This window comes from Typha angustifolia, chromosome 13 (assembly GCF_048772165.1).
Source record: "Typha angustifolia cultivar Huaian chromosome 13, ASM4877216v1, whole genome shotgun sequence".
NCBI classification, from domain to species: Eukaryota; Viridiplantae; Streptophyta; class Magnoliopsida; order Poales; family Typhaceae; genus Typha; species Typha angustifolia.
The window spans coordinates 1,461,815-1,483,352 of NC_133251.1; the positions used below are offsets into that span (position 1 = coordinate 1,461,815).

Consider the following 21,538-nt stretch of genomic DNA (forward strand, 5'->3'; position numbering starts at 1 on the left):
AGTGACCACCAAAATAGACCCCACTGTTAAGAGGTATGAGTGAAAAGGGACTGTGAACTAAAAAGAATGAAAGCAAGTTAGCTCTTGAGAGCTAGCTCCTTGTTAAATAGATAGATAGGGATAAGTGCTACAGAAACCCATGGCTAAGCTCTACTACGCCAATGGTACTTCTTATGGCCCAAGTTCCAAAAATACTGCCTTTTACCTCGCGTAAATAAAGAGCTTTTTATTGCTCTTAATTTCTTGAACAATTCATTTTGGAGGTTATCATGAATTATTTTAGGAGCTGTATGCTTGTAAGCTTTAGATTAAATCAAGTGAAATATGCTAGGTGATCGCTTATATTAGACGCTTAATCCAATATCAAATCATTTAAAACAAATTAGAGATCAGATGATTCGATACAGCTATAATATTACTTATCAATTAAACTAATGAGAAAAAAAAAAAAAACCAATCAGTCAATAAAAATAATAATCAAGACTGGGATATTAAGCTTCCCAATTTCCTTCTTTGGAAAGAATCTCATGTGTTGGTGGTCCTTAAGTATCTGGATCTGATGCATATTCCCCAAAAATGGTGGTCCTTAAGTATCTGTATCTGGATCTGATGCATATTCCCCAAAAATGGTAGATTTGAGAGTTGACTTGGTTGTCATCATTGCTGACATGCTCCTCTACAAACTAATACTTGTGCTAATTAATTACTAAAAAGATTATAATAAAAAGAATAGAAAGCAGAGAAGAGACTCTACTTAGTAGTTAACACAAAGTGATCGCTTGCATGCAATCCCTATGGTTATGGTTGGAGTATATATATATATATATATATATATATATATATATATATATATATTTCTTTTAGCGATCGGCGAGAACGAATCACACATAGAGTACGTGTACGTGAACATTTTGGATGGTTGATATTAGAGTATGCATAACAGATAGTATTAGGATAGAGGTGCGGTGAATGCCAACATTAACAAAGTAATTAGGTGCACTGCATATGAGCTTTCCTTCAATCCGAGTTTTAACTTTTTCTTCTTTCTTATTCCATTGGCAATGGTAGAAGGTTTTTCTAAAGCATGGCATGGCATTCACACGTGGCTCCCAAGAGTCATGCCGTTGATTGGCGTGGCAATACGTGGCACCCATGTAAACGTACTTTGGGATCACGTGCCAATGCAGCTCGTCCGCGTCCTTGTCACACTCGTCCCAAGTTGGCATGCGTGGCAGCCTCTGCCTCGCCAAGCTGAGATTAATTTAATTGAAGGTAGCTCCACAATTGTAACACCATCGGAAGAACATTATTTGCTCTTTGGATTTAATGTTAAAATTTAATTGGAATATTTATTACTAGTCTAGCCGGCTTCTCTGATTAGTTAGTTAAAAGACGGACGTATTTCAGGAAACGAAAAGATGGACGATGAGTATGCCTAGACCTAGTAATGCGTGCGTGTGTTCGTCTATGAACACCATGGACCACTCCCAATATCTAAGGCTTTCATGTTGCTAGGATCTTCATATTGGATATACAAACAATCAGAGTATAAACATTGATGAATATGCACCGATCAGAGTTGCAAAATTGATGAAATATAACTTAGAGTTACAAAAAGTTAAAACTTTAAAACTTTAAATATAATACAAGCTATTAATAAACAATTGATGAAAGTAGTCAGGATGTGATAGTAGCCTACCATCTACTTGCTCCTCTTCCCTTTTATTATAATAAATATTCGATCCATATTTAGATGGATATTTTTAGTCTAAATATAAATTTAAATCAATATCCTAACTAAATGAATAGAAATAATTTTTAAACAGAGATTAGATAATTAGATCTTAAGGTTCAAATTTAAAAAATAAATAAATCTTTTGTTATGTCAAATACATATAAAATTAACGAAAATCAATCTCTATAAATAATATACATTATTAATAATAATATCAATATTCACTATTTATATAAACAAACTAAAAACTATAATAATTTATAAAATATGCCGATAAACGGATATCCATATCTATTTCTGAAAAAAGAAATATCTAATCCATATTCATATCAAAAAAACACCTATCCGTAGAAACATTTCACCTGAATCCGATCCAACTTGAGTCAGAGTTAATCCAATCTTTTGACTCCAACCTGTTTTCAACCCTAGCAACAAGTCATTTGTTTCCAACTAATTAGAATAGGCTACATAAAGGGGAAGCAAAAGAGAATATACTTATAAAGAAAAATAAAATAAAAAAGAATTAAATACCGATACCCCTAGCGTACAAAAGCCAAAATAACAAATCATATAAAGTTGAACATGAAGTTCATTTATTCTCCAGACGACTCCCATCTAGTAAACACCACGACAGCATTGACGTTGGGTCCCAATCTTCCTATCTTCTCCACAAGGAATCCATAGTCAGGCTGTCAGGCTGTCAGGCTGAACCCTTTTGCTATCTCCTTCTACATTTTCGCACAGCAACTAACAGTCCCGACTGCATCATAGAAAGATATATAAAAGCACATCTTGTTCAAACCTCGAAGATAATAATGTAACCAAATCCAGCTGTGGAGGAACTCTCCTTTCTCCAATCAGCAATCCACCAGGTGCATATTCTATTGACCACTATGAGAACCGCGGCGCCATTGGCCCCACCAAGCAGAGCAGGTGTCACGACACGGTGGTGATGGCACGATCGCTTTCTTGTCGGGCTGACACCTGCGTTAGTTGGAGTTGACTCTCAGGAGATTAAAAGCAGCATCATTCAGACCACATCTCCAATCAGGATTTCCGGGGAGTTAATTAAGGATTACGAGCAGCTTCTTCGTGGGCCTGCGAGATTGAACTTCAAATCCCCATGAATAACCATTTTTCACCTCTATCATGGTGAGAATTAGACATGCTTACCTCGAACTTAGAGCTCCATCACCAATGACCATTAAATTTGGCAAGGATTCACATCTCTCCATGAGTCCACGTATGACCACGCCCTTTGAAGAACTATATAGACTGTGTCAGGCATATGGCAAATTGCAAAAAAGGTTAGATCAAAATAAGCAACAAGTGGGGAAACCTGAATTATTGCCATCACATATATATATATATATATATATATATATATATATATACATCTTTTAGCACCCAAAAGGTTATGGCCACTAAAAGTTGCACTGAAAAATCTTTAAACAACCTCTTAAGACATCAAACAGAGGGGTTATTATCTAAAAAGAACTGAATATCTGAACAAAGAAGCATAATAAATCAAGATATATAGCCATTGTATGCAAGCTGGGAAGTGTTTAAAACAATTAAAAGCAGAGCAGCGATACAAAATTACAAATAGTCAACCTGTTGTTACAAAGTATAACCAATAGCCCATCAATTTGATTAAAATTTAAGAAAGTGTAATCTAGTTACTATCCACAATGCACAATCCAAAAGCAGGAAAGAGTTATGAAATTGTATTGCTAAGTACATTTATTGATGCCCTTGATATGCTGAACAAAATTAAAGTACCTCTTTCCGTGCTAACAGATGTAGATAAGACAGAAAGTGTTAGAAATGATCAGTAAATTTAGTAAGTATTCAAAGTGAAATTATGAGATTTGACTAAAATTCAGCAAAAGATATTGTGGTATGCGAATTGTACATTTTCTGTGTGCAAGATGAGCAACTTTTTCTTAGTGATCGGCCGCAGATTTACACAGAGAGGACAACATATTCTCCCTCGAGATGCATGTCAAATGAAAAATAAATTGGGCTAATAAATAACAAGGCTTTAGGCTCCTTAACCCAGATAAACTAAAAAAAAAGCCATATAATACGTAAAACTACCCATATGGAGTTTAGGAGACCTATACTCCTCGATACAAGCAAAGTTAATTACCTCAAATGGAAAATCTATAACTGTTCTTGGGCATATTATCCATAAAGAAAAAGTAATCACATCAGCTCTTCCATTCTCCACAAACATGGCATGTGATAATATCCCACAGGCTTCAAAGTAATGTATTATAAACTTAGAATGTCAAGAAAAATCATCTTAAAAAGTGGCATCAATCCATAAAAAGATGCAAAAGTAAAAAAAGAAAACCACAATATACGAGATGTGAATACCTCCAAGCCAACTTGCAAAATTTGTCATGCAAATTATTTCAATACTTCACTGTACTACTGACTTTTATATATGAGCTAAAGGTTATTTTTCCAAACAAGCTGGAGGTGCAGCATGCAATGGAACCATCTTGATGATGTAATTAGTCAGGGACTTGTTATCAGTTGCAAGTTTATAGTGACATAATAAGTTTACGGCAATAAAATTAAGTTCTATCCAGAGTGGGAACTGGTGTTTTCCAATATAAGCTCCATGAAGATCAATGCAAGAAGAACATCAGTCTGAAGAGGGCAAAAAAGAAGAAACTACCTAGTAAAACTAACAACTACCTTAAATGTTGCTGCAAAAGGAGACGAGTAGTTTGCAAGTTATCTAGAGAATTTAGGAGTACTCCACTTGGTAATATCCTATAGCATGCAAGTAGATATAAGGACAGCTCTAAATAGTGATAAGTTGGAATGAGCATTAGCATTTTCAAAGTACCTATGCACTATAACAGAAGTATTTTTCCTGTTTCATTCGGAGTCAAACTTAATATTTAGGTGAGTACTCCACTTGGTAATATCCTATAGCATACAAATAGAATAGTAGATACAATAATAAGTTGGAACGAGCATTAGCATATTTAAAGTTACCTACGCACTATAACAGTAGTATTTTCCCTGTTTCATTCAAAGTCAAACTTAGTATTTAAGTGAGTACTCCACTTGGTAATATCCTATAGCATGCAAGTAGAATAGCAGATACAAGGGCAGCTCTAAATGACGATAAGTTTACATGGGCATTAGCATATTTAAGTACCTATGCACTATTACAGAAGTATTTTTCCTGTTTCATTCAAAGTCAAACTTAGAGAGAGAGAGAGCTGATTGATGAGAGTTTAAAATCACAACTACCAAGTGACTGGATGCATACCTGTATGACAACATATTGAGATACTACTTTTATCATCTGCAATATTCAACATTCAACTTCTTTGTGAAGGATTTCACTGAAGCTATAAATTAACAACAAATTTCAGGAAGAAGCTTAGGAGGAATTCATAACTATAGTACTCGTATTGATAGCAGGCATACATTTCATAGATATATTGAACAGAAGTTAAAATACATGAGAATGATTTAACATTTTAGATCATATATCTATTGCCTCAATCTGCCCTGTTAAGTAGATATGCAAATTGTTGAGGCTATTCAATAATTATGCTCCATGAGTAACATTTACCAACCATTTTTACCAGCAAGAAAATATTATGCAGTGCTAAATATAGACATCCTGCTGATACCAATAAAAAATAAGCACTCAATCTCCAGTTAAGTCAATATGCAAATGATATGCAAATTGCTGAGGCTATTCAGTAATTATGCTCCATAAGTAACATTTACTACCCATTTTAATCAGCAAGAATATATTATGCAGTACTGAATATAGACATTTTGCTCATACCAATAAATCTGCACCAAAACTATACTATTAATTGGAAATGCACAAAGTTGAATTACACTTGCATTTTGTGGGGATGACAAATCATTGAGTGCTTGAAAGCATATGATTAGCATAACAAAGCAAATAGGCAGGTCAAACACCATGATAACTGTAACAGAAACAAATTAACAGAAAAGGTCATAGTGCACATATATAACAAATATAAATAGTTCAACACTCTCATTCTTATCCATCTGTCAACTCTTTTCTTACTCCAAGTTCTAAACTTTGTATCTGTAGCCTGTATCTTCTCTATGATTTGATCATCTGTGAGTGGTTAAAGGATGTAACAGTGATGAAATCCAAGGTAACAGAAGCATAGAACCTGTGGAAAAAGGGTATAACTAAGAGGATTTTACTTCACATTCTTTTGGAGCCTGACAATGTCAGAGATCGTATAGTTCAGGTTCATGATCACATACAGAGCATAAGAGAAATCCAATGTGGTTAGTATGGAAGTGAAATTGAGACTGGAATGTTGAAAATAAGATGGTGCTTTGCTTTGAAGAGCTAAAATATGAAAGATCTTCAAGGATCATGGCAAAGGAAGAAAACATTTAATGCCAGGGCATGGAGAATTTTAGTCAATACAAGAATTTATTCTGAATTGTTCATTCTGCAATACAGAATATTCTGTAAATTTGCTTGGACTTGTACCAAAGTGATGAAAAGAAATCATCTAATATGCTTGGGTAAGGTGCTTAGGTAGCCAAAATTGAGCGTTCATCAATGTTCTAAAATTATGATGGCTAGGTAAACCTAATCTGATTATGCAATAAATTTATCCATACATTATTTGATTTAAGTCCTTTAATTTGCAGATTATTCAAGTCCCTTAGTTCTCAATCTTGCATCTCAATAAGAAAGAGATATTTCAGATGTTGCCACCATATCTGTTAATGGACTGAAAAGTCTCACCTAAAAGGCGACAACATTCTTCGTTACCACTTAACTAAGAATAACTTGCATCTCAATAAGAAAGATATTTCTGATGTTGCCACACTATATATTAATGGACTGAAAAGTCTCACCTAAAGGGTGGCAACATTCTTCATTACCACTTCACTAAGAAAACACCAGTTTGACTTTGGACGGGTTTACTAAAAGAACTCAAATCCTCACAAATATTTACTTTGACATGTAGATTGCAAGATTGGTATTTCTATAGGATATTGAGAATATTGTACATTTTGACATTTTTACAGGTCACAAGGAATGGAAGGCAACAGAGAGATACACAAAGGAATGTCGTATATACATTACATTGGGAAACAGATGCGAAGATAGTTAGTGAATTACTAATTGGATCCATTGCAACATAGTTCTGTGCAGCATTCGGAGCAGGCAAGACAAGAGAGAGCACCACAGAGCTGTGACATCACAATAAAGCACTGATCATTCAGCTTAGAACATGTTCTGATTAAGCACATGCAGCAACAGAATCTGCTACAGCAGCTGACAGCTTTGTTGATAACATCAAAGTTATCAGGCGGCTTTGGCTCTCCAAATCCTGTTGGGAGATTCTCAACTGTTGCAGCTATATTTCCAAATCCCATGGTCAAATCCCGTACAAGATATGGTAACCGCTCATTGGGGCCTGCATGTTTTTGTGATTTGGACTTCTTTGCCTGTGCCAATGTAACACAATTTATCAGAGTAACAATAGCTTGGCTGGATGAGTAATTTGGTATTCACATGAACCCAGATATGATAGATACAGAGATAGTGTGTCTTTGCAACTTGCAGAATGAATGATAAATCCAACAAAATGATAAATTAGCTGTTCAGAATATATTAAGTGATAAGGGTGCAAAGAAAGTAGTGCACAACATCACAGAATCACGTAAACAATAGTACAACTTGAAACTTTTGGGCCATTAGCCAATATTAAGCAACATAATAACCATTACAGAATACTATTATTTCAGACCCTTCAATGACTTATGCCTGGTTAAATGTAATAAGATGATCTAAGATGATTTTAAGATGAAAGTATTGTGTGAATGAACAAAATTGCTGTCATAGAGTTGCAACATGGGTGACTTGACTCTTGCCACATGGCTCAATATGATTGATGTCACTACTAGTCAAAGAGGACAAAGTTTACTAAGGATAAAAATTGACGTTATAGACTAAAGAAACCATCAATAATAAATTGCAAATAATGTGTTGACTTTGACTCTAGTCACACGGTTCAATTTTTTAATTTCTTGGGAATTATGATGGGGTAAAATATTCCCAATAATGCCCAAACATGAGTCTAAACATACAACCCGAGTTCGGTACGAAATAACCTCAAATTAAGTTGATTTAGTGGGCCAATGATCATAGATTAACTCTCAAACATGCAGCTAAGCAACCCACTTTGACACATGAAACAACAAAAACTATAGCGCTATAAGAAAATTATACATCAAAACTCAATTTCAAATGCTGTGGTCATACTCCTGGAAACAGACCAGAGCTTCCTGATGTGGCCAAGCTAGTCGGCAACAGTTTTGATGGTCATCCTAAGATCACCTGCCAAGTGCCAACACTATGCGAACCTATATATATCTTCATCACAGCTATGAAATTGAATTCAAAGTTAAGAAGGCCATTAGAAGTTTCAGATGGACAGAAGATGCTGAATTCTAGCCCAAGACAAATTCAAGCAAATGAAAGGCCTAACTTAAAATATAAAAGGGCCTGTTGTCAAGCATGCAACTCGTTTTATCAGCTTGTAAGGCTTATAGCAAGAGAACATATCTTTAGATTTTATTTCCACTGGTCTAGAATATAGTAGATGGACCCTTTATTTACAAGCTGTATTGTTCTTAAAGCCTGAGTAAGCCAACATCTTATAAAAGTAACGGATACAATGTCATCTCCGTAATACTAATGGACATATATAATGTACATGGCAGAATTGAAGATTATGATGTCTTCTAAATGACATACAACCATCCTGAGCTTATATAAAGAGAGTTGACTGAGTGGTGAGCAGAGTGGCAAGTTCTCCGAGCTGTAATATACTACTCGCAAGTCATAACTATGTCTTAGATAAAGTTTATTTCCACTTAGGTGCTTTAGGTCTGATAAAAGGGTAACTAAAAATTTTCATATAATTTTAATGCAAGAAAGGGAAAAAAAGAAGAAAACTGAACAGTTTGATTCAACAATTGAGATAATTCTTGAGATAAAGGAAGATGAAAGTTTTCCTTTTCCTCAAAAGATCTTACTTCTATGTCAATCGAGCCGTCATGAAAACAATATATTATATCCTTGGTGGCTGGCTTAATGCAAAGCAAAAACAAAAAGTTCTATATTTTTTATTATACCCACCAGTTTTCCAGTGTCTAGTTTTTCTGAGTCAGTTTGGAGCAGGACCATATATGTATACTCTGAAGAAATGCTACTCTGTATGCTTAACTGAGTAACCTACAAAATATGAAAAAACCAAGAAGGAATAGAGATTAGAAACTGGAGAGAGTAAGCACTAACACAACAACAACCAGGCTTTTATTCCAAAAAAATTGTACTAAATATTGTAAGCACTACATGATATATTATGGCTTGAATCTAACAAATAGAAGTTTCGCGAAAGACATTGTAGGGCAGATGAAGTATTTAGAAACAAAGCAGATGTTAAACTTAGACCTAATGATGTTTTGACTAAATTAGAAGCAATACCAACATCTCGAACAACGCTTTCACATAATGAATAGGCATATCTTGAACATTATATCAAGGCAGCTGACCTTTTTCTCAAGTTGCTTGCTTTCAGAAAACCACGCCTGTGCTGTAAGAAGATCAATCTGTTGCTTCCCAAAAACCTGAAAAACTGCAAATCAGTTAGAGAATTAATACAAATGCTCAATAGATGAAAATAAAGTATCTGTACTCCTGTAGTGGTCTTGATTCTTAAGGCACTTGTGCCAAAAGAGAAAAAATTAAGTGAATATTGCACGAGGATAATACATCTCAGAGAAGCATAGCATTTTATTAGAATTTAGAAAGCCCAGCCATTAGTCAGCTCAAACTCCATACACAACAAAGAGAGATAAAAAGGGGGGAAAAAAAGAACTCCTATCTATTATCATTTGAAGCCACAGAACCAAGGAGAAACTACCAACATTTCCCTCTAGGCCTCTATACATGGGACATTACATACATAGCGTCTTAAAAACTTTTGCAAGAAAAATGTGAAAATTTAAGTTTTAAAAGTTACAGACAGATTCTCTCTTCATAACTCAGAATGCTTCAGAGTGATATCTTATAAACAGTAACTGAAAAGAACAGAAAGTCACAGAAGGATACTTGTATATAATTGATCCAATGCAATCGTAGATCTCCACAAAAATAGAATAAGACGAAAATAACACCAACAACAAAGTCTTCAGATGCATCCAATTCTGGCTATCAAAACAATAAGACATGCCATAAATTGTTGTCAAAGAACCCTTAAATTCTTATAGGTTAGCAACTCTTACTCCAGCCATTTGTATCAGTGAATTTTAAGAAATTGATTGTTCATAAATAATGCTATGGTTAATTCTGTATTTGATAATATATAATTTGTGCATCATAATTGCCACAAAGCATACTAATTCTTTAATCATGAGTTCAGATATTACTCAAAATGCTCAATTGAGACATACATAAATAAGGATACTTTCTTCACAATTTCAGAAATAAGAATTTCATGGGAGTAATATCCTATGGATATTGATCAACAAGAGATAATATGCAGATCTGTGTATAAGAAAAGGAATAGACAAAAAAGAAATATGGGTTTAAAGTCAGACATACTTTTTCAAGAGGTATCTCCTTTGTGTTTTGGACCTTCAAATCAATAACGATTTCACTCATGTCAGCCAAGTAACCCTTAGCCTTAAGGGAATCTGGAAATTTGCCTCGGTATCTTCCAGATATAAACAAAGGGCAGTTCACTGAAATGTCTTTAAGATGAAGTTGGTAAACCTGAAAGAAATAAAGAAATCACACTTATATGAAGGGAAAGCTTTTCACTTGATACATTTGGTTTGATCCTCTGAACTACCACTAATAAGAAAGATGATGAACATAATTCAGAGACAACTGATAGCTTCCTTTCTAAGGCTCACATCCTGGGTTAATGTCGATATAAGCAACAACCACAATGATAAGATAGTCTTAAAATGGCACAAGGTTGAACTGCGTGATAGGTCAAAGGATGAATATTGACATGTTAAGACTAGATAAAATGCAAAAGAAAAGAACTAAGTATGACAAATTACATTTTAGCTTTCTAAGGTCCCAAACCCTGAAAGCATTTTAAGCTCAATCCTTTTGGCTTAGCATATAGCATGCATTTCAAGTTAAGATGTTTAAGGTCTTAGATGCTGAACAACAAATCATCTAGTCAGCCTGCCATCAGTAGGTAGTAGTACCTGTAATAAAGCCACAAATTGGCAAACCAAACAAAAGAAAGAATTACAACACAATACCTCATATTCCTCAAGATGATCAAACGCATCAACAGCTACATTTGCAACCATGGGACTCAAAGCTTTTCTAAACCATCTTGTCATATGATTTTCAATTGAATCTAGATAAAACAAGCAAGAGACCATTAGTTTAGAGAGTTGTGATATCAATAAACATGAGGAAGAAGTTGAAGAGAACATTTAACTTATCCAAATAGCAAAACGAATATGCACATAAACAATGTTTTGAAAGGAGTCTGTGCTATGCGGACCAACACCATACCGCATAGGGCCAAGGCAGTATGCAAGCAAAATTCACAGCTATGACCACACATTTACAACCATTTTTAATGTATAACAAATAATATGATCAAAACCATGAGCTAATAATATTTAGTGGTAAAATAGAACATAAAAGAGGAGTTGGTTTATGAAAATTTCACAAGGAAAAAGTCTTTCCGCAACAAGCTTAGAACATAGATGCTGATATGTTTCAGAATAAAAAGGTACACAGATGGGAGATTAATCTTCATTGATCCAATGAGGATTGGATGCATCTCCAACACTTTTATTATATCATACATGTCCAGCACGTGAAATTGGTGGAAATATGTTCCCCAAATCACCTGCTCATGAACCCAGCCATCGCAGGAGAAAGCGATGGGAAACCCTAGAAGGGGATCAAGAGCAATTGGCAAGGTGGCGAGCCCAACCTCCATGTCGTGGCACGAGTTGGAGATCTCATCATGATGGAGTTGACCTGCAACTCCAAAGATCGCCATGACATAGAGAGAAGAGATAACATACATAGGAGACAGGAGAGACTTGCCATCATGCGCCGCTAGCGAATGTGCTCTGCTCGCTGCCGTGCACCGTTAATAGAGAGATTAAGGTTCAGTCTAAGAAAGTTTTTTCTTCTTTGCCGGACCATTTTGTGCCCTATCCGCATAATCTGGGTGTTTTCAGCTGGGAGGCCGGTGTGTGCTGCCCCTCTAAGGAAGTCACTAAAAACACTTTGAAAACACTGCAGATAAGCAGTGTGTACATACTACTATGCTAGTACCCTAAATTATTCTAGATAATTAATCATACTGGAGAAGAAAAGGAACCCACATATTGAGGTCAGATAAAATGTCTCGAGCCAAGTGAAAGGGAGTGTTAAAATATAAAAGAATAGAGTCATTGTTATCTATCAGCTTAAACTTTTAAAGTAATTAGTGAATTATTAACAACCTTCTCTTTTTATCTTCTATAACTCTTCGTCATGTAGCTCAATCCAAGGTCGCCTTCCGACGAAGTCCTTTGTAAATTATGTAGCATATGTCCGCAGCTAGAACAAAGGATTCTATCTCACAAATATGGTACTTTTCTATCATATTCCTTGTAAACTCCACCAAATTTATTGCTACTTGATGTACACAATCCACCGCAATATCACATCTCTATGAAGATTATCTTGTGGATTTATCATTCAATTCCAAATAAAAAACATAAAGAAAAGTACTTATAATCTAGTCAACAAGGAGAAAATAACGAGTGATAAATGAGGATTATCCCAAGAAAAAAAAACTAACCTGGATTGTATGCAGCACCATAGTGTCCCCTGGCAATAGATGCCAATAAATGCAAGAAATAATGGTTGCAATAAGAACCTGACAAGTTTCACGGAATAGAAGAACCTAGGATATTAGAATAATTGCATATATCAAAGAGTAAAATATAGACAAATTGGTATGGAAAATCATCTCAACATCTGTTCATTAAAAATCATGCTCACATGATTCAACCGACAATCTGAAGGAACAATATGAGAGAGAGAGAGAGTGAGAGAGAGAGTTGAACTACAAAATATATGCTAAACCTTGAGATATATAATATACCTGGTACATAATTAAGATTTTAAGAGATATATATAATATATAAATATCATATATATATACCTGGTACATAGTTATGATTTCAGTTGTCATCAAACATATAGGTATATATTATTTTAAGAGAAGGATGTTTCAAACAACTTTCTAAGTTCTAATCACAACATGACAAATCCAGTTGAAGAAAATATTATCTGATATAGCATTTGATATACAGTTCCAGACTCCCAATTTATATAGCAGCTAAAGGATTGCATCTTAAGATAAAAAAAACAGTTAATAAGTTTGACAATATATCTTGAAGTGTAGTAAGCATCACCACATTACCTATGCCAAAAGTAGAAATTCGAGGAGAGATAGATCCTCCATTCATGAGCATCATTCTCATAGTAGCACAAATGTTGCGTTCATCTTCAACAGCTCCATCAGTTACAAGGAAAATTTGTGGGAGAAAGTCTTGAACACCAGATAATAAGCTTATTGCCTAATAGAACCAGACAGTCAACATTTAAAATAACCAAAATAAATGACAAATATGTGTCAAATCTCCTAAACCTGAAATAAGCCTATTGTTGACAATCAAAGGAATTATCAACTAAACGATGCCCGAATAATAATGGATATTCTGTTCATGGTGTAATACCTCATTTAAAGGGTGCATAAGGTCTGTCCCACCTTTTGCAACAACATTTGTGCTCATCCATTTGGTGGCATTTTCTACCATTTCCACAGTTGCTTGCACCATATATGATGAGAATGAGAGCAACTCATCATTGAAAGCTATTATGTTGAAGTAATCACCGTGAACAAGCTCCAGGAGGGCCGAAGATATTGCTTTCTTAACATTTTCAAGAGGCTTCCCTAGCATGCTTCCACTTGCATCAACAAGAAAAACAACCTTCTTCTGAAAGACCTATTGGATAGATCAAATGCAATAAGCTACATCTAAAAATATTGCAAAACACAAAATAGGCATGACAGGAAAAAACCTCATGTTATCATGGTCGAACATCACCAAAGTTATGATTCCATAACAATTCAATATGGTGACCCCATTTCAAGAATATCTTAGATGAGAGAGAGAGAGCATATTGAAAAGTTGGGAAAATTAGCCTTATGCATTGAAAACCCTATCCGGTGGTTTTGAGAAAAGCTAGAAACTACAAAATGTAAGATAAGTTTTTCGCAAGAAAGTTGTTCGCATAAAGAGTAACTCCTGGACAATTTTAAGCTGCCCAGAGCAATCTGCATATAATTAAATCCAGTTCAGCAATCAGCAGTTGTAAAACTTGGTTTCTCTGTTTAAAAATAGCTGCCTTAATCACCAAGGCTTCCACCAAAGGATAGCAGCCTAAGCACCTATCTCTCAATGTCCATTGCATTTACCAGAAGTTTCCTGAATTGATGAACACTACTAGCTTGCTATTTATCAGTGAAACAAGACAGAACATTCTATTTTTACGGACTTCCTTTATTTACTATTACTTTCAATTTTTTATTTATTCTTTCTCCTCCTTGACTTTTGGTGCGTCTTAAGAATCCATCTAACCCCTCGTCCTTCTGGTGTGCAGTATTTAAAACAATGTTGTGAATTGTCAGCTGTATGTATGTCTAGATATGGCCCCTTGGATAGAAAATCCACATTAGAATGAAAAAAAGAAAAATAGTTTACTGGGTTGCAGAAAAATCACTACTCTTTCAGGACATCGTAAAATATAAATTCATTTTGACCTCTGAATTAATAAGTCATGGTGAAATATAAAAATAAAAATTATTATTCTCTATCGGCTTAAGTTTTTAGAATACTTGGTGAGTTAACAATTCAAAAGTATGGTTTAGAAAATTACAGAGACCACTAGAACATGATCAATATCTTTCACTATGTTTAGAGGCATAAAATAAGGACTTTGTCAAAGAAGTAATACACTAAGCTATAGTTTGCATGGAAAGAAAAGACAGATGTAGCTTAATCTTTTATGATGTCTTGGATCATCCCTCTTTCTTGCAAGCTGACAGCTCAGTCTTCACTAACATTACTTACAGGATATTCCACATTATGATTGTAAATATGATGGCCTTACTATTTTGTTTTCTTTTTGTAAAGAGCTTACATATGTAGGCATCTCGTTTGCGTGGAAAATTGAAAACAGGAAACAAGCTATTTGCGGAGACAGGAATTGATCGAGTTCTGTGTGTGTGTGTGTGAGAGAGAGAGAGAGAGAGAGAGAAGCAAAAGAATTCACTCACCTTCTTCTTCTGGTTAATTCCTGGAAAAAGAAAGAGGCAGAACATATCTCTCTGATCATAGTCATGCACGGATGGAGATTGCAAGAGTATGCCGCCAAATAAATCACCCGAATAAACCTTTAAACATGCATAAGAAATTAAGAAAGGTAACCACATTGCAGAAACAATAAAATCATTCTATTTTGAAGTAGGATTAGGCGCTGCTTCACTAAACATTGTCATTATAATGTGATTTTTAGTGTAAACTCATGTACCTTACAAGCTAATTACACTAGTCATAGTGCAGCTGCATGAGCTCAGGAATAAGCTCAAACAGTATGAAGCCATAAACGTAAGAATCTAGAATAAGAATTACAACAAGAACTTACACTATATGAAAAATGAAAATCGATACTTGACCAACTCTCAACAGCTGCATCATACAGGAAAGTCAATTTTCCTCCTTGGCGACTCTGTTCCTGGAAGTAAAGTGAAGTTTTCAATCAGATATCCGGTTAAAGTCTAAGGTAAAGCTGTACTGAATCCCAAGGTGGGTATTTACCTTCAAAGCATGGCTTGCTCTCTGTAGAAAAACTTCTTTCCCAATACCACTGTTCACATTTAACTGAATTTTCTCCTTTTTTGAATAAATTTTGGCAAAAGGATTGACATAATTTGGAAAACTTAGTGGTATGTCAACTGAGAACTGTCCATCTGCATACAGTAACTTCTGGGACCATTTGATTGTGAACAATATATCTGATCCTCCATCAATCTAGAAGAAGCGAGACGCAATGAATTACAAAATAAGAGAGTTGCTTAAAATCCTCAAAGACAATCTAATAGTAAGACACTAAAATGTGCTACAAAATTACCTGGGGTATAGTCAAGGAAAAAAGCTGGGGTTTCAAAAAGCCCCCAACTTCAGTTTTGCCAATATTCTCCATAATCTGGTCCTCAGATTCAATCACTCGAGTAGCATATGATCTTCTTCCAATATTAAACTCAACACCTAGAATTGAACCCTGTTAGCCAAACCATACTTAGATCGAGAAAAAAAAAGGTAACTATCAAGAAATTAGATTATTAATAATGAATTTACCATTATCAATAAAATCAAGTAACAGGTTGACTTTCAGTTCTTAGGAATTTGATGAGATCACACTGGCATCAGACCAGGCCTTCTCCCTAATCAAATGGATCCTTCTAGTTTGTTCATTATTTTGTTTTATTTATGCATTTATTCCTAATCATTTAATGACTCAGAATGTGAAAAATTATTTCTCAAATTAACATTGAGTGGTGAGGCAGCCAATCCATATAGTACACTCCAATCAAAATTATGCATCCCATTGTGAGATTACTAGAAATTCATATATTAAATAAAAGAGAAATAATACTAAGCTTAATCAAGAATAATTCGGTGTAATTAACAAATGCACTACAACTAACGATTGCCATACGCCATAGATAATCAAGATAATTCCTTAAAACATCATCTCTAATATTTAAACGCGCATCAAACGAAATCGAGAAAGCAACCACACCTCTTCGCCAATCGGAATCACGAAGCGGCAATCGCAGCTCCGGCTCCGCGACACGCAGTGGACCCACCACCGGCCACGGACGGTGACGAACGTCTCGTCGAGGAGGCAATCCACCTCCACGGCGATCTCCTTCATCTGGAGCGGAATCAGCGCCGGTGGATCGCAGTAGCCGTACACGTACGGCTGGTAGCTCGGTGCGTCGGGGCTGTCGACGGAAGCCGGGTCAACGATGACAGCGTATACCATCGGCGCTGCCGGGAGGAACGACTCCTGCGACCTGTCCATTCCGCCGGCAAGGCGCGGCGCCGCGGCGCCGATCCGCTTCGAGAGGTGTAAGCCATCCTCGACGGCTCTCGAGAAGTCCTCGTCGAAGCTCGACATCCCTCCGATCGCTCGAAAAATCGTTGGAGAGGTATAAAGAGAGAGAGAGAGAGAGAGAGAGAGAGAGAGAGAGAGAGGGGGGGGGGGGGGGAAGGTAGCAGCAAGCTAAGTGAATAGGAATCGCTTCTTAACTGGGAAAAAGGAAATAGTGAAAAATATCGCCGTGAGAATAAGAAAGATCACCGAACCGGCCGGATAGAGAAGATTTCAAGATAGTTGAGGCACGCAGCCTGCGCCTGTTAAGCCTCAAAACGGGGTGAACTTACCGCATAATATTATCGTGGATGTAGAATAACTAAATGGAAATGGCGGGCTGCTGAGACGAACCAATAGAAATACGCCACGTAGACTATTTATCTGATCCCACAGTCATCGGATCAAATTTCGAGTGTGAGTCGAGAGAAGGGAAATAGTTTTAGACACGAGACCGACGGATCTGGCTGTGTTGTCGGCACGGCGCCTGTAGGACGAAGGCGAGGGTGGCCAAATTGGTAATTACGGGACCATTAAACCATTAACCACGTGCTGCTACGTGGCGCTTCCACCACCGACGATTAGAGTGGACCCGGATTTACAGTTGAAGGTACCAATCGATGGAGCTCAAGTAGAACGTGAATGAAATAAACGTGACGGCCATGTTTTATTCTTGCACTTATGTATATAGAATAATCAATAACCTTAAGACTAATCCATGATCAAAGTCTAGTATATATTAGTTTGCTTATGAATATTAAGAGAAGTTCCATAAGAAAATACTTACATTATAATTACATCTCATATGCTAGCTGCAAGTATGAAGAAATAGTATAAGAGGTAGATATATAGTTTCATGGCAAAGCTACTTTGCCTATGAAGTCCATTGCAAGGTTGCCCAAGTAGAGATTGCCCCTGAACTCCATTGCAGAGGTGACAAAGGACATGACTCTGCCACTGGAGTCATCAAGCATCTGTGTGATCCTTCCATCTGTTGCTACTTTAATAACCATCGCGCCTTTGACCGTCGGCTTGCTTATCGCGAGAAGAGTAGGAAATGATGCAATAATTCTTTTAGCGATGCTCGATCGGTAGATCAAATCGAGCCTAGTAGATCTCAGCTGAAATGAGCATAATGCCAGTAGCTAGGTAATTAATTAGCTATCGGATTGTCTGGTAAAGAAAGGCTTGTTAAATAGTTGATGTACCTGAAGAAGAGCAATCCAAAAGGAGCCATCTGGTGCAAGGTTGATATTATCTGGACCACCAGGAAGGTTATCTATGAAAACCTCTACTTCACCTTGCTGGTCTCCCTTCAGCCAGTACTTCAGACACCTGAACCTGTCAACATAGTAAAAGAACATCAGGATAAGGATAAATTTTAATGACATAATCGATTGTTCATCAATTTTGAGCCCTAGGATTATCGAGTTTTTGTTTAAAAAAATCTGACAATGTTGAAGACATAATTTACATTATTAATCCTTTATCTGACAACTTAAGTTTTTAAATTAATTGATTATCTAACATACTAGTAAAGCTATTTCTTTTTTTTTTTTTTTGAGGTCATAGTTCAAACCTTAGTGACTTATATGTCTTCACTAAGCTATTATGGGCCAAGTGATTATGTGAGGAGATGTGTTAAAGATATAAAATACTTACTAATCCGCTATCTATCAGCTTAAAATTTTCAATTTGTTATGAATTTATTTAATTTGATGAAATCCAGAAGGCTTATTACCTCCATGTCTCACACACCACCAAGAAGTCTTCCCCCTGAGATAGGGCTACTCCATTAGCGAAGTATAAAGCATCTAGCAAGGCACAAGTTTTCCCCGTAAAGGGGTCGTACTTGAGGAGACGGCCATGAGGCTTAGCCTCAAGAAGGTCAAGTATCCAGTCATGAAGCCCAAACTTGGAGCTACCATCAGTGAAGTACACACTACCGTCTGAAGCTTCGACAACATCATCCGTTAACCTAAGAAGCAAAGATAAGAATAAGACTATCTTGTCGCATAATTAGTGAAGATAAGAATAAGGACATCATCGGTGGAAGTATATCTATAAACAGCATTAGTTGCCTCTTTTAAGTCTAACATTCCTTCCACATACTTTTTTCGTTTTCAAATAAATGCATGCTAGTGTTGAAAACTAAACAATATTGTAAGAGGAGATTCAAATTTTATACATAAAATATTTTTAATTGGATTATTATAGCAGAAAGTATTTTCACAACTACCTCTAGATGATTAGAGATATTGACTCCTCTCTGGGTTGACAACCTCTTTTCAATCAAAGTAATATAATTTAAAGTTTATGACTAATTTAATCGATTAAACAATTAACGGAAGTACAACGACAGTTCTATTCCTGAATAAATTCCAGGATAGAATCTCACCTTATTTCAGCAATTTCTTAGTTACTATCGAATCATCGATCTTATAGTTATACTTAGCAACAGATGCCATGCATCTTGGCATAAGGAGTAGTTTAGATTGCTTAACCTGAACTTAATCCCATCGGCTTCGGTAGCAAGAGTTGTCACTCCTTCCTCTCCGACCTTTAACAGCCCCTGCCATTTAACTAAATCAAATCAAGACGACGCAAGTGGAAATAAAGCCCAATCGGATAAGAAGTGTTTGGAGTACCTTATCGGCGTCGCAGATAAGGAGATATCCGGGTGCTGATACACTTATCCCAAGAAGAGCTGCTCCTCCGAGCAGCTTCCATTCCTCCCAGGAGCCGTTCGGGTGCATCCTCCTGATCCAACCGTCCCTCGTCGCTGTGTACAGCGTACCCTCGCTATCGACGGATACATCTTCCGGGCCCTCCAGTATCCCCTCTCCTAACTTATCCACACCCTTAATTTATCCCAAATAAATTGACCAATATACATCAGTAGAAATATTAATAAAAGAAGTACCAATTAAGTAGCTCATATCACACTATAGATGCAAGAGAGCGAACCTGGAGGAGGTTGTTGGGAGGGAAGGGTAGAGTAGAGGAGGAGGGAAGGGAGAGGGGAAGAGGAGAGATTGGAGATTGGAGGAGTACTTGGAGCAAGAGTGAGAGTACAGAAGCTAGAGCAGCTGTGGCTAACAAGAATAACCTTGCCATCTCAGAATGGATGAGCGAGTGGTAGAGCCGTAGAGAATTTATCATCTAGATAGTTTGACCTGGTAATATATATATATATATATTAAAAAAGCCAAAGAATTTACGTAATAACTACTGGCAATCGTAGCGCGCGTTTCTAGTCCACCATCGCAGCGGAAGTCACGGCGCCGTAAAGGAAGGGCTTTTTTTGATCCAGACATTACCCAAACTCGCTAATGCTGGTTAATATTTTGCTAGAAAAATACTTACTGCGATGGACCATCGCACCTATCATAGAAGACCACCTATGGCTTCTATATTCTATCCCTCTGTGTCTCTATAAATCATATATATATATATATATATAAGAAAACTAACATAGCAGCAAATGATAAGTTTAGTTACACTTAGGAAGAAACTTTTCATACACCTTCAGTGTAAATCATGCTCGCTGACTACATTGAACTTCACGAAACCCAGTGTTATCGAGGTTAGTAATTTAATATAAATTTCACCTTTCGTTAAAAAAAATGAAGCACAAAACAAAACCTCGTACTGCCACCCGGTCACACAGGGCAAAAGAGCAGTGGTGTACTCAAAACAAAACAAAAACAAATCATCACTACTACAAAACAAAACCCCTCTCACGTAGACAAGAGAGCAATAATATATATATATACGTATTACATATGTTACCAGAAAACAAATCAATAACATGGCCAACTAAAGCAACCAATTTTAGAGATAGTTTTTTTACACTTCTTTTATCAGATTATCTATCCTATGTAAGAATTAATTCAGTTATTATATACTAACCATAAAAAACTATTGCTCAGATCTGGAAACCACTCTACTAGTTCTACCATTAGTACTAAAAAATTTGTGTAGAGAATTGACTTGTGTGAAGTTCGTTATTCTTAATCTCCAACCTATCCTATCATTATTTTGAGTAATATTTACACCACTCTCCCAGATATAACACTACATATGTTCTTCATGGATTAACAAATAATCCAAATTCCTTATGTACCTCACATCCCAGTGGTCATCATTCCAGGCATCAACCACGTAGATATATTGGTCCTATGCAATAACAAACAACATGGGTACACATAACAAAAAGTACTACAATTACCAAGCTAAGCATCTTTACAATACTTCACCTTCTTGCCATCACTGACATCCCTTCTCAACCCAGTCTTGAAAATATTCCCAATTTGTAAGACTTCATCCCAAAAACGAGAAATTCTATTAAACTCAGCAAAGTTTGAACCGCTCCATTTTAATACTCTTACAACAAATGATTTGTAACTATAGTTGACTGTCAGAATTTAACAATCTCTACCATTATTTAACTAATAAAGCAGAAATTTCATCCCTTTTTTTTTCAAAGA

At 36.1% G+C, this 21,538-nt stretch overlaps 2 protein-coding genes across 8 annotated transcripts; both read right to left on the reverse strand.

Annotated features, from left to right (window-relative positions):
- Positions 1-2,248: 2,248 nt before the first annotated feature.
- Positions 2,249-17,286, reverse strand: LOC140773154 (uncharacterized). 6 transcript variants are annotated; one of them, XM_073115561.1, is made up of 15 exons: positions 16,695-17,182; positions 16,023-16,172; positions 15,710-15,922; positions 15,537-15,626; positions 15,169-15,285; positions 13,565-13,834; positions 13,249-13,405; positions 12,622-12,699; positions 11,069-11,169; positions 10,392-10,562; positions 9,341-9,415; positions 8,925-9,020; positions 6,900-7,228; positions 2,909-3,010; positions 2,249-2,833 (listed from the first exon to the last, which is right to left on the reverse strand). In XM_073115561.1, the coding sequence occupies exons 1-15, from the start codon at positions 17,073-17,075 to the stop codon at positions 2,800-2,802; spliced, it is 2,364 nt and encodes a 787-aa protein (XP_072971662.1). In that variant the 5' UTR covers positions 17,076-17,182; the 3' UTR covers positions 2,249-2,799. The 6 variants fall into 6 exon arrangements, 5 of the variants coding, with proteins under 5 accessions (XP_072971662.1, XP_072971665.1, XP_072971664.1 ...); XM_073115564.1 differs by lacking the exons at positions 2,249-2,833; positions 2,909-3,010 and adding an exon at positions 3,076-5,066 and having other exon boundaries at positions 16,695-17,181; XM_073115563.1 differs by lacking the exons at positions 2,249-2,833; positions 2,909-3,010 and adding an exon at positions 5,073-5,925 and having other exon boundaries at positions 16,695-17,180.
- Positions 17,287-17,760: 474 nt separating this feature from the next.
- Positions 17,761-20,197, reverse strand: LOC140773155 (protein STRICTOSIDINE SYNTHASE-LIKE 4-like). 2 transcript variants are annotated; one of them, XM_073115567.1, is made up of 6 exons: positions 20,016-20,197; positions 19,697-19,909; positions 19,553-19,608; positions 18,790-19,026; positions 18,257-18,389; positions 17,761-18,169 (listed from the first exon to the last, which is right to left on the reverse strand). In XM_073115567.1, exons 1-6 carry the CDS (start codon positions 20,163-20,165, stop codon positions 17,903-17,905), a joined length of 1,056 nt encoding a protein of 351 aa, XP_072971668.1. In that variant the 5' UTR covers positions 20,166-20,197; the 3' UTR covers positions 17,761-17,902. The 2 variants fall into 2 exon arrangements, with proteins under 2 accessions (XP_072971668.1, XP_072971667.1); XM_073115566.1 differs by having other exon boundaries at positions 19,553-19,620; positions 20,016-20,195.
- Positions 20,198-21,538: the final 1,341 nt, after the last annotated feature.